The sequence below is a fragment of the Micromys minutus genome (genome assembly GCF_963924665.1).
Source record: "Micromys minutus genome assembly, chromosome: 23".
Lineage (NCBI taxonomy): Eukaryota > Metazoa > Chordata > Mammalia > Rodentia > Muridae > Micromys > Micromys minutus.
In genome coordinates, this window is record NC_137958.1 from 22,202,508 (window position 1) to 22,215,927 (window position 13,420).

Below are 13,420 nucleotides of genomic sequence, written 5' to 3' on the forward strand. Positions count from 1 at the left end.
CTAAAAATAATAGTGGTGTTTCTTACTAAAAATGTCTACTAATCACTTTAAATTAGTATATGTTTACTTTAACTCAACTCAAAATCACTTCTAAGTTTTTAAAGGTGAGAAGGGAAGTTTCCTATTCACATAAACGTGTAAAGTACAGAATAGCACTCACAGATAATAAATTAGGATGGGAAAATAATATTTTGATGTTTCCAAAACCTAAATGCCCCCATCTCAGCCTGCAAACATCTGAAGGACACTTAAAAACAGACTTCACCCCTCAGCTTCTCACTGGCAGGGCTGGTACTAGCTGATTCTTTAAGACAATGATGGGTCAACTGCAATGTGTATTTTTCCCTCAGCTAGATGCTGTGCCTGTGGTAATTACTTTGTGTTTTCTAAATGCGAATGCACAGAAGTCTCCCATAACTGAATCGGCCTGTGTATACACAGCTTCTCTGATAAGACCTGAGTGTCTCACAGGTCAAAACGAGCTACAAGGCCTCCTTATCCTTCGATCTATCGTATGTATTTCCAGCTATCCTCTTCTGGATCATTTGACCTCTGGGGGAAAATGTATTTCATTTAAAAGATAGCAATCGGAAAGAATGTGTTTATTTTTTTAAATAATGAATGGGGTTCTTCTCATCACAGAAGAGGCCCTGGAGTAGAGTCCTTACTTTGAGTATCTTATGTATTACCATAGAAGCTTCATGAGATAGGGAGTGATATCAGCCGTGTTTTAAAGATGAAAAACACACGGAGGCAAACATAAATTGTTTTTATGGAACAAAAACCCTCTCAGAGAAGTTTTACCAAAATACCATAAAGATTACCACAGAGCTGCATACAGTGTCCAGAGAACTAATTGGGAGATAAAAGCAAGGAAGTTTGTAACTCCTAAACTCTTAGATCTCCTCTGTACTGTCTGCACACACTAGTTACAAGCCCGGAAGAGTCTGATAAACACAATGTGTGTTAAACACTACTTATAATACCTTTCCTTCTTCATCACAGGGAGTATGGATCTGGAAATAGTCTTTGGTAGTGCAGGGTGGGCGATCCACACACTCACTGGCTCCTTCCTCTGTAACAAACACACATAAAATACTTCAGGAGTGAACCAATCCCTTCACAACCATAAGAAAGCAGGAATCTCAAAACACAAAAGCAAGCTAACATGTTTTTAAAAAGTCACTGTGCTAGAGTAATTCAGGTAGAACTAGCTGAGCCTGAAGCAAATAAAGGTTTGTGTTTTCATTCTCTCTGGAAGGAGGCTAACAATGTTTCTGTGATACATCTGCTTCATGGTTACTGTTTCCAGGCGATATCAGACTCTTCCTATATTGTTAATGAACACTGGAAGTCTGGAGCAAACTAAAGCTTTCTAAGTACATCACTACAGCCTTTACGGTAACAAGCCACATGAAATTAAAGAGTTGGCTAGACTGATACAAACACCAGTTATCAATGGAGTAACGACAATTCTAAAAAAAGAAAGTCATGCAGAGAAGGGCACTGGGATATCTTGTCATTTGTCCTCAATTCAACATGTATTCACTCCATCCTATTGGTGTGTGACCCCCACTGTTACAACTCATTCAACCACGAGCAATATGTTGTGATTGATATGCAAAGAGGGCAGGCACAAGATAAGGCAAGGACTGTGACTGGACAAAAAAAGTAAGGTGGGGACAGAGGTTTGGAAAGGAGAGAGAAGTCAAGAGAGGGAAGAGGCAAGATGGAGAAAGATGATGAGGATCAATCTCGGTGTGGGTTCAATTAGCCACAGGTACCTATGAATATCTTATAAGGGGTGGATTATTATAGGACAGTTTGGCTTATCTTGGTGGGCAAATTATATCAATCAACTGGATCTGAGATTATTGTGTAGATGTTTTGGTGGTGTGTAAATTTACTGAGATAAATTACTGAGATAAATTTGATTTATCTGATTGTCAAATTATAAGCTTATGGAATTTTTTATTTTGTTGGGCTGGTATGAGCTGTGACAGTGACCACGGGGAGCAGTTTCTGGGAATGTAAACAGAGCAATGGGGTAGCCACTGCTGGAACCAGTGTGTGTGTGTATGTGTGTGTGTGTGTGTGTGTGTGTGTGTGTGTGTGTGTGTGTGTGTGTATGTGTGTGTGTGTATGTGTGTGTGTATGTGTGTGTGTGTGTATGTGTGTGTGTGTATGTGTGTGTGTGTGTGTGTTAGAGGTGGGGGGAGGGAGATATTGTGGTGTGATGCATTGGAATGGGTCACTGGGTTTTTGTGGAGATTTTTTTGGTTTTTGTTTTATAATTACCACAACAGAAATGCACCTAACCAACAATTAACAAGCAAAAAGGGGGATTAAAAAGTGTCAATTAGCCTTACCTGAAAATTGGGAGTCCTCCCTACACCTTATGCATTCTTTAGCACCCTTCTCAGAATAGGTGTTTCTGGGGCACATCTGGCAGTTAAATGAACCTGGTTTGTTGCTGAAAGTACCAGGCTTACATGGAAAGCACTCTGAGGTGTACGCCACCCCTGTGTGGAAAGGAAAACAGGGCTTGGAGAAAAGAACCCAACAATAAGCACATTAGCACTTATTCACTGCTTCTGCAGAGAAGACAAAAACAGCCACAGTAATTTGAACCTACATTCTTCATTTACTTGGAACAAGGAAAGATTGATGCTGTGCAAGCAAGTAGGAATGACCCTAGAAAGGGCTATTGGTTTGAAATTCCAGCTTGGTCCAGCAGATGTCCCGATGACTAATGAGTTAACATCTTGGGAGCAGGCATTTGGGATACAGGAAAGCATACCAAACTTTAATAAAGAAGAATTGCTGCTTTGATACAGTCTACTTGAGAATGAGCCATGACAGGGTTTATTAGTGGCTCAGCTGGGCCAAAAGTGACCCATCTGGCACAGAAAGGCACGAGAGGTTTAGGAAACAGCCAGACTCTTATTAGTTTTATGGATATAGTAAAGATCAGATTAACTAGCATAATTTACATATCTCCAATGAGCAACGGGCTCTTGTAAACAAGTCCAGCTATTAGATAATTCTGTTTGAAGGCAGAGGGACAGAGAAAACCGAATAATCGATTTGGTGGACAAAACACTAGGTCTTTAGACATGCATGATGGCTGACATTTGTCTTTATTATAAATACTTCGGTCAGTTAAACCAACGCTCTGACAAATACTCTAACAATAACATTGGACTTGTGAGTCCTGAGGTGCACAGCTATGAAATACCTTCAATGGTAATATTTTTCACTAACACAGGCTTCACTGCCTTAGATCCCATAAGGATGCCTGTTGTCCTCCAGTACAGAATATTTGTGCCTGATTTCAGCATTACCTACAAAAAGAAACAACAAGACATTCAGGTCAGACGAGCTAACCAAGGCCAGAAACTACTCCCTCAAAACCTCTTTCGGTGCCTTAGATAAACACCATTAAAACAGAATTAGCAAATTTAAATACTCTTAATTGCAGCCTAAGCTTTAATGAAGTCAATCTGTAATTAAATGTAAAACAGTCAGACAACCCATACTAATATACTAAGAAAGAAACTAAGTCAAAACAAAAGATAAACTTGCTTTTAAACTTTAAATTTGTAACTTATAGCCAGAAGAGCTTTATCAAAAAGGGTAAATGAATTTGCTCCCGAGCATGTACTGTAACAGTAGTGCTATTCTTATTGTAGATCTCTGAGCTGGAAAGAAAGAAGTGGGGAGGATGGAGAGAGAGAGAGGCAGGCAGGCAGGCAGGTACCATATGTGGTCCCTGAAGATCCTTGTGCTAGAAGCCTAGGCCACAGTGTGGCAGTAGTGAACTTCTGTGAAGTGGAACTGAAGGGAGATCTTGGAGACTATTGCCTGAGAAGTGGCTAATGCTATGCTCACCTCCCGCAGTGAGTTCCTCAGGAACTGCCTGTAATTAAAGAGCAAGCCTGGATCTCCTCTGCTCTGTCTTTCTGTTTCACCACATGAGCCCCTTGTTCACACTTCCACCATCCCAGTGAACGTCCCACCCTCACCAGAGCTGGGAAGATGCCGGTGTGTGACTTTAAACCTCCATGATTGAATTAAGTAAGCCCCTTACATTTAGAAAATATCCAACCTTGGGTGCTTTATTCAATGACGGAAAATGGCCTACCATAGAATTGTGACTTCTTAAAACCACTCAGTAAGCCACAGTGTGATGAGAACAAGAGAAAAGGCACTTTTTATACGTAGCATGATTTAACTCTAGCTTGAGAAGTTAAATAATAACTTCCTTTGCCACTGGGACATTTCCTACATATAAATCAAATGAATTTTCTAATACATGTCTTGCAGATGCAGGTGACTAACCCAAAATTAGGTCTTTGCTTTTTCATTTGATACCTTTATTCCTCTAAGCACTCTGGCTAGTAAAATTAAAGCTCTACAACATTGAAATCTACCTGACTATGCTGCCCTGGCAGAGATCTGGAGAACTAATGCGCTCCACACATCCACTTGTGTTCCTTCTATAAAGGGAAGGATGCCCACTTGCTGCCAAAGCCCCGCCTACTGGGTGTTGAGGTGAATGGACCTTAAGTAGGACTATTATCACTTTCAAGGGCAGAGATGAAAATCCTCCTGAAAGTCTACATTGTGCAGATTCGGGGATGAGGCATTGGTATAAATGCAAAGATTAGAATGATAGTCGGTTATTTAAAGAGAACTCAGGTTTCACACTGGAGGTTCCATCTAGGCCTTTCCTGCCTTCCTGTTATCTGATGCAGGAAGACTGCTCCCATTTCTAAAATGAAAGAGCAGCCACAAAAGCACTAAACAAACCATCTACACAAATACAGCTCTGATACAGAGCCACGTTTTAAAACAAGGGACAATGTCACAAATAACAGAAGGTGTATTAAAACATGTCACCTGAGCCTCTTGGACACAAGCATTGAAAGGGACATGCTAGGCAGAAGTAAAATTTATACTACGTGACCAGAAAGAATAGAATTTTTACCATCAGGTAGCAAATGTATAGAAAGTAGGTTGAGATTCCAAGGTATATTTGGTGACAATTGTATCTATCCAGTGCTAGACCTTTCAAAAGGCCCAAAATGTTAACCTGAAAAATCACTTCCAAAAAGCCCTGCGGAAAATATGGAATAAAGTTAATTCATGATCTAACCAATGATCAGAGGAACTAGTCTATCTCACATGGCAGATGAATTTGTAAACTTGAATCCTCAAACGTTGTAACATTTTATATCAGTTTTATCTAGATTTCTAAATCACTGAGTACCACTGAGACAAAAAGGGGATAGGAAACCACTCCAAGGAAAAGGGGAAACAGAAAAATAAGCCAAAAATGTAAATGTCAGTCTGTGAAACACAAAGACAGTTTCTTCGATAAGTGAAGCTTACCTAACGTAACCCACCATGCTGTGCATTTTACTTTCTTAGATTGAATGTTTGTACATAGTTGGGAAATGGAAGGAAAGGAATGGAGCTGTCAAAGAAGAAAGACACAAAGAGAGACTTACAGAATGGGAGCCCCATTCTCCGTTGTCCGTGAGCTTCACCCACTTGTCTGTGGTGGCGTCCATCTCCTGGCACTGGTCATTCTGAATCTGTGAGTCCAACAAAAGGGTCTCAGTAAAGCTTCTGGGATAATAGCTTTCATTCATCTCTGTTTGAGTGCATGCTGCAAGGATACCCTTGAATCCCCTTTAAACAGAGTAAATAATCCAACAAGCAAACACACCAAGACCCCTGGAGGCTGCATGTGAGGAAGTGGTTCTGACTAAACCACTAAACAACCACTGTTGTAACCAAATGCCTGGCTATTAAGGAGAAGAGAATAATTATCACTGGAACAAACCCTCTGCCCAACTTGCCCAAATGTTCTAATAGCTCACATGCACATGCAAATTCAAGCTTAAAAGCAAAATCCATTCTACTTAAGTTCTTCTCCTTTTGAGAATTTCATACTCGAGTACACTGTATTTAAATCATTTCCACCCCTCGTTTTCTCCCTGGAAGCCCCTCCCATATATTCCCCACCCACTCTGGAATTCCTGTTCTCTTCTTTTATATTTATTTCATATATATGTGTATGTATATGTATACATACACACACACACACACACACACACACACACACACACACACACACACACACACATACACTTCTGGAGTCCACAATGCTACTCACATGTGCACATGTTTAAGAATGAATACTTGCACTTTGGTGACCCATTAGGGTTTACACACTGGAGAAAACTGTTTCTCCCTCACTCAGCAGCCACTGACTGTATGAAGATTTTCGTCTGGGGGTGGGGCTCTGTGAGCTTCCTCCCTTCCTTACTGGCGTGTTAACTGCTGTGGTCCTTATTAGTTCCTATTTGGCAACCATACTGTTAAGACCCTATCGGTGTAACTTCTCCATCATATCTACATGTCACACTCTCACAGCAGGTGTCTGAAATTTGGGCTCTTGAAATCTTTTTGTCTCATCTTCTGCAATGTTCCTGAGCCTTAGAACTAGAAGTTGTATTGTCAGCTGGGGGTGAGCATCCCACAGTAGCTTATTCTCTGCCTTTTTTTTTTTTAAAACCAATCGTAGATCTCTATATTGACCTCCGTCTGCTGCAGAAAGAAACTGGAAACTCCTTTCGTGAAGAGTGAGGGCTGCATTTATTTGCAAATGTCATTGATGGCAGTAAAATTTTAAATTAGCAAATAAAGTCTGCTTTGGTTGTTAGTTTCCCAAGATTTAATCTAAATGTGTAGTGAAGTGGTTATGAACAAAATCTAAGTCTTAACCTTTTGTAACAGAGTAAGTATTACACATTTACCATGCTAATTAAAATGACTAGAGATAATATGTTTCACATTAAACATCACAGAAGTTTTATTTATAATAGCCACAAACTAGAAACAACCCAGATCCCTCTCAACCAAAGAATGGATACAGAAAATGCAGTTCATTTACACAATAGAATACTACTCAACTATTAAAGACAAGGCCATCATGAATTTTAAAGGCAAACAGATGAAACTAGAAAATATCCTGAGTGAGGTAACCCAGATCCAAACTGACACTCATGATATGTACTCACTTATAAGTAGATATGAGCCATAAAGTACAGGATACACGTGCTATATTCCATAGACCCAAAGGAACTAAACAAGAAGGGAGGCACAAGCAAGGATGCTTGAATCTCACTTAGAACGGGAAATAAAATAGTCATGCAAGGCAGATGGGGGGGGGACTGGGTGGGAGAAGGGATGGGGAGGAAAATGGGGTGGGTTTCAGGATCAGTTGTGGGGAAAGACAGGAGAGAGGGCCTAGAGGGCCAGCCAGCAGAATGAATGGAAATCAATGGCTGGCAAGGGGTGGTATTGTGGGCACATCTCTAGGATATGCCAGAGACCTGAGATGGGGAAGACTCCCAGGAGTCTTTGTGGCAACTGTACCTGAGACTCCTAGCAGCAAGGATATAGAACCTGAAGTGGTTACTTCCTGTAGAAAGTAACCCAGTGGAGGGAAAAGGACACCAACATGTCCATAAAGCATTCAAAATCTATCCTGTCCAAATTCTGGAACAAAGATGGAACAGAGACTGGCCCAACTTGAGACCCATTCTATGAGCAAGCACCAATCCATGACACTATTAATAATGCTCTGTTATGCCTGCAGACAGGAGCCTAGTATAACTGTCCTCTGAGAGGCTCCACTCAGCAGCTGACTGAAACGAAGACACACAGCCAAACACTGGCAAGAATTCAGGGAGTCTTATGGAAGAGCTAGAGGAAGGATGGGTATCCCAGGGATAGGAACTCCACAGGAAGACCAACAGAGTCAATTAACCTGAGTCCTTAGGGGCTCTCAGAGACTGAACCATCAACCCCAGAAAATATACCAGCAGACCTAGCCTTCCTCCCCACACACATGTGTAGCAGATGTGTAGCTCTCTCTTCATGCAGGCCTTCCAACAATTGCAGTGACAGTTGTCCCTAAATCTGTTGCCTGCCTATGGATCCCATTCCCCTAACTGGGCTGCCTTATCTGGCCTCAGTGGGAGAAGACATGCCTAGCCCACAGAAACTTGTTGTGCCAGGGTTAGGGGATATGCAGTGGGGGCCTCCACCCTCTCAGAGGAGAAAGGGAGGAGGTATGGGGGAGAAACTGTGTGAGTGGGAACCAGGAGGGCAGTGATGAGGATGTAAAGTGAATAAAGAAATAAAATAATGAAAAAAAAATATTGACCTCTCTAGGTAATCCTTCAAAAATGCTTAGAGGTTAGGATATGACTTTTTCAGGTTTACAGATAGGAATAGAGATAGGTATAGAGATAGGCATACAGACAGGTTAGCAGATAGGTATAGCGATAACTAAAAGCAGGTCATCATCCTAGTACAGCAATATAGTCAGCAGCAGGATGGAGTCAGACATGTACTCTTCAGCTGTCAAGTCTATCTTTCTCCTTTGTAAATTATTCCTGCTACCCCCCTTGCTTCCCTGTCACAACGCTTGAAGTGTTTTCACTAAAAGAACTTTCTAAAGACCTATTAGCTGGAAAACAGTCCCAGTGGTGATCCAAATATTAAGAAACTATCCAAGTAATATTTCCTTTAATTGACTTTGTACCTTATTTCTCCTTGGACCATCATGACCACTGTGACTGAAACCAGCACTAAAGCTGTTTCATAGAAGCTACAGGCTCTGAAAATGCCATTGGTGAGCAATGAGCACACATGCTAAAGGCTTCCTTTACACACAAAAGTGGGGATCATGTGATTATGGCATCCCCCTCCACTGTGAAGAAGTGAATCCTATTACTCATTTTGTAATTAGTTAAAGTATCACAGACCAATAACTCCTCTGGGTTTCAGCTTCATCCCTTTTAAAAGAAAACAGTTGTGCTGAGGTAAAGTCATACTTGTTACTCAAACTCAGCTCTTCAGTACGTCACTTTATACATAGTATATATTTTTCTTGGTCCACCTACACCTTTCTTATCTTAAAACAGTTCCTTTCCATCACTGATTAATGATGGCTGAGGGGTGTGTTGACCTTGTGAGTCAATCACAACTTATAAATGTTCGATAGAAAGGACCAGCATGAGCTCGCCATCCCTTACTCTAAACCAAAGACCACACTGACAGGAAGTAATGAAATGCCACACCTTAAAAGAACCTTTATTGACTGTTCTCAAGGGACTTGTTGGGAAATATAAAGGAGCTGACTGTTTACAACAAGTAGACCCTTGTCTCACTTCCTGAGTTTCTTCATTTTCTGCAATACTGTTGAAATGTCCCAAGAAATATCCATTCTCATAAGCATTTTTTTTTGCAAACAAGATATACTTTAAAAATCAAATCTGTCTAAATGTTGCTTAACATTCTAAAAAATCAAAGGATAGCCACACTAGACGCTCAAGGGGCCTTATCAAACAATCCACCTCACAGAAGGGCACAGTGAGGGCCGGAAACTTAATCTAATTCCTTAAGAAACTACAGCTCATAATTACGTAGTTACAACCAGAGCCAGAATCACTTTACTTCAAAGGGAAGTATAATAGGAAATATTTCTTACCATCAAACTTTTGATACAGAAACTACAATTATTTAGAAATACTTATCACCTAGGGCATAAAAATTTTATTTTAAAATTGTTAGTATGTTCTTTTCTTAAAAGCTGCATCACAGAAACATGTTTCCCCCTATTGGTGACAAAGCAAACATTGTGCTTACTGTAAGTCCATCTGAACACATCTTCTTAAGAATTAAAGTCACTGTGATAATAAATATTTCTAGATCAGGTACAGTATGCATTCATTAAATAGCCTCAGCAGTTATTCTGTTAGTATATGACTATATCTTAGATTCTGTAATCCTACTTAAGCTCATGACAGACATAGCAAGTAGTTCATCCAAGGAGTCCTTTCAAAAGTCCAAAATTCACAAAATCAGAACATACAGACATTTTTATGTTTTAAATAATTGTGAATAAACAAATAATTACAGTGAGCAAGAAAATAATAAAAAAATATATTGACATCTCTAGGTAATCCTTCAAAAATGCTTAGAGGTTAGGATATGACTTTTTCAGGTTTACAGATAGGAATAGAGATAAATATAGAGATAGGTATACAGACAGGTTACTGTCTTGCTGACTTGCCTGAAAACTTTTAGGTAAAATCAAAGTATTTTAATATACTTTTAACATGATAGAAGCTATTGTTGTGACTCAATGGTAATGTACTTGCTATATAACCCTGACAAAGACATGCTTATATCCCCAGCATGTGTAAAGCAGGGCTGTGGTGGCACACAGCTCTAACCTAGCACTGGAAGAGCAGAGAAGGCAGATGCCCAGAGCTAGCTGGCCAGCCAGTTCAACCCAAGTCATGAGCTCATGCACAGTGAGACACTGTTTCAAAAACGCAAAATAGAGGTGACAGAGAACACCCAGCATCAACCTCTGTTCTCCTCACTTATACATGTATGTTCTCCGATGTATAAACACACACATAAACATATAAACACTGATATCCCTCTACATGCACAATGCATAGAAAAATAATAGCTTCTGTAGCCAAAAACAAAAACAAACAAAAAAATGAGTGTTGAAAATTTATTTGTAATGTACAGTCTAAACCAAATAACCACATGATGAATATAACCAGAAATGAAACAAGCCAACGTCATTCCACAAGAAAACTGTGACAAGTGAAGAAACAATATTAACTTGAACACAAAGCACCATTAGGGGCAGGACTTTTTTTTTTAACATTTAAAGATGCAGTTAACACCCTCCAAAAAGTTTAGAGGCATAAAGTGAAATAGACTAGGGAGATTAGAAACAATTATATGAATGTTCCTTAAAAAATCAAATTCTAGAATATGAAAAGCCTTACAAAGAACTCAAAGAAGATGTTGTTGTCCACGTACTGGTACTCAAAGAAGACATAGCCTGACTTCTTAAGGTGCACAGCATAAATCAGAGACACAGTGCAGTCATCACGGTTAGACTCTATATAGTTCCCACGAGGAAGCCAAGAAGAGCTGTGAAAACAGAAACAAAAGTTTTATGTACAAGTTCAGAAACCTCTTCTAGCCACACCCCTCCCAAAGAGTGATTTAATCAGGCATAGATCCCATGGGAAAAACCCACTGGACAACACATGCTTTGCTGGAATTCAATGGTCCAAATCCACTACTGAGAAGTTTGTTTTGTACTTAATTAAAAATTTTTTATTTTACAACATTTCTCCCTGTTCCTTTCCTCTCTCCAACTCTTCCTATGTCATTCCCCTTCAGCCCCTCCCATGAACACCACCTTAATCCTTCTCAAATTGCCCTCAGAACAATAACAACATCAAATGACATAGAAGCCATGTGCAAGAAACTACAGTTAACTAACTACTACTGAGAGGAGACCTAGACTTCTCCAGGGACGAACCCATAATTGGTTATCCACTACTGAGTAGTCAGCCCTGAAATCATACACATACAAGAAAGAATATGTGGATTTAGTGGGTTGTATTTATATAGTTTTATGTGTGTGTGTATACATATGTGTGTGTGTATAGTAACTATACAAAAGATTTATTTCATAGCACATGACATATTAAATCTTTGTAAGGCTATATGAACAATTTGGCATAAATTTTGTGTTATGTTTACCAAAACCAAAATCACTAATATTAAGATTCATAGCCTTAAGTAGAGTTACTCTTTTAAACAACATCTGAGTTTGACTTATAGACCATGTACACACACACACACACACACACACACATACAAACACAAACAAAGTCTATAGAAAGAGCCATTAAACGCTAAATATTTAGATTAACATGTAAAGCTATATTATAGTTGGCCTCTTAAATTGTTGAAGTCATTTGATAGAAGCCAAAGTCTTTTCAACCACTGACTTAATGCTGGGTCTCCTAAAGCATCCTCAGAGCTTCTTGAAAGCAATAGCTGTTTCAAACAGAACACTGGTGTGTTGTCCGGGTTTACAACATTCCTCACACTATCTGACAGAGGTACCAAAAACAGGATGCAAATATGCATTTCTGTCCTAGATATAATAATCTGTAAGATGAAACCATTTACAGTACAATCAGAGTCCACACTGAAATATGTGGTCTTCAAATATCCTAACACAACAAACCACCAAGCAGGGCAGGGGAAAAAAAGCAAAAACAAAACGTGATAAAATAACCCCTTTTCAACTTTTAAATTTCTAATTATCAAACATCATTAAGACAACAAAAACCCAAAAGTCACAGACCTGAAGGAGACACTATAAATACACACACACATACATATTTATGGTGTACAGTAAATATTGCATAGATACACATATAAGTTTTGTGTCAATAATCTATAAAGGACTTCTTTGGCTCAGTAGTTAAATCATCACTATAACCGATCTGATTAAAAATAAAGAGAATGTAATGCCAGATGGGTGGGGAGCAGATGAATACAATATTCAACTAAAATCTGCATTCAGAAAATTAGTATATTAAAGATGCTGTGTTGAAAAAGGGCTGTTTGTCAGGGATTGTTCTTGATGAATGAACTAGACTAACTAGAAAAAAACTGTGAATATTCAAGTTCATAAAAACAAGGGCCGGGGGTCTGATCACATGCTGCTAGGATCTTACTCTGAGGGACAATGTGCAAGAATGCTGCTATGTCCATGCTGAAATGAACTGTCAGTTTAACAGGACTGACCATTGGAAGTGGCTCCGTAATGGTTACTTTTGTTTGTCAACGTGATGAGGCTTGAGAAAAGCCTAAACATGCCTTTGGGTGTGTCCATGCAAGCTTTATCAGAGACTATTCAAGAATTAGGCCTTTTGACCTAATAAACCCATGAATAGACTCTAATTCTGAATAGACTGTTGAGAGGTGTCACACGTAGAGGGGTTAGGAGATAGACCGTGGCAGTGCATGACCACTTAGGGCATGCTCGTGGAAGCTTTATCTTGCCCTGGTTCCTGTTTATTAATGATCTGTTCTTGCTGTTTGCTGAGTACTGAGCAGCTGTGCTTTCCCATCCCCCAACCTTCACAGTGTGGACTAGGACCCATAGAAAACAAATCTTGGCTCCTTTTGCTTGTTTCTAAGTATCTTTTCAAGAAAAATCATTAATGCAGCCCTGGACACTGTGTAGAATCTGGGGAGCCGAGACCCCAGGAAGAGCTTACTACTTTTCCCTCTAAATATTTCTGTTTCCACATGCCAGCGTGCACCTTCATTCGAACTGTGGTTTGAAGATAAATGAAGCTCTCACCAGACATCAACACTATGCTCTTGGGCCTGCAAAATTAAACTAAATAAATCTAATTAAAAACTACTCAGCCTCAGGTGTTCTAAAAATAAGAATTCGCAGACTAACACACACACACACACACACACACACACACAC

The 13,420-nt window shown here is 39.6% G+C and overlaps 1 protein-coding gene across 1 annotated transcript in view; it reads right to left on the minus strand.

Moving 5' to 3' along the window:
• ELAPOR2 (endosome-lysosome associated apoptosis and autophagy regulator family member 2) overlaps positions 1–13,420 on the minus strand; it is a gene marked incomplete at both ends in the record, with an annotated part of 155,411 nt that overhangs the window by 51,075 nt on the left and 90,916 nt on the right. The window contains 5 exons of the mRNA XM_080936073.1: positions 987–1,075; positions 2,370–2,522; positions 3,239–3,344; positions 5,514–5,600; positions 10,896–11,043. Coding sequence (XP_080792199.1) covers positions 987–1,075; positions 2,370–2,522; positions 3,239–3,344; positions 5,514–5,600; positions 10,896–11,043 — 583 coding nt within the window. The remainder of the gene's footprint in view (positions 1–986; positions 1,076–2,369; positions 2,523–3,238; positions 3,345–5,513; positions 5,601–10,895; positions 11,044–13,420) is intronic.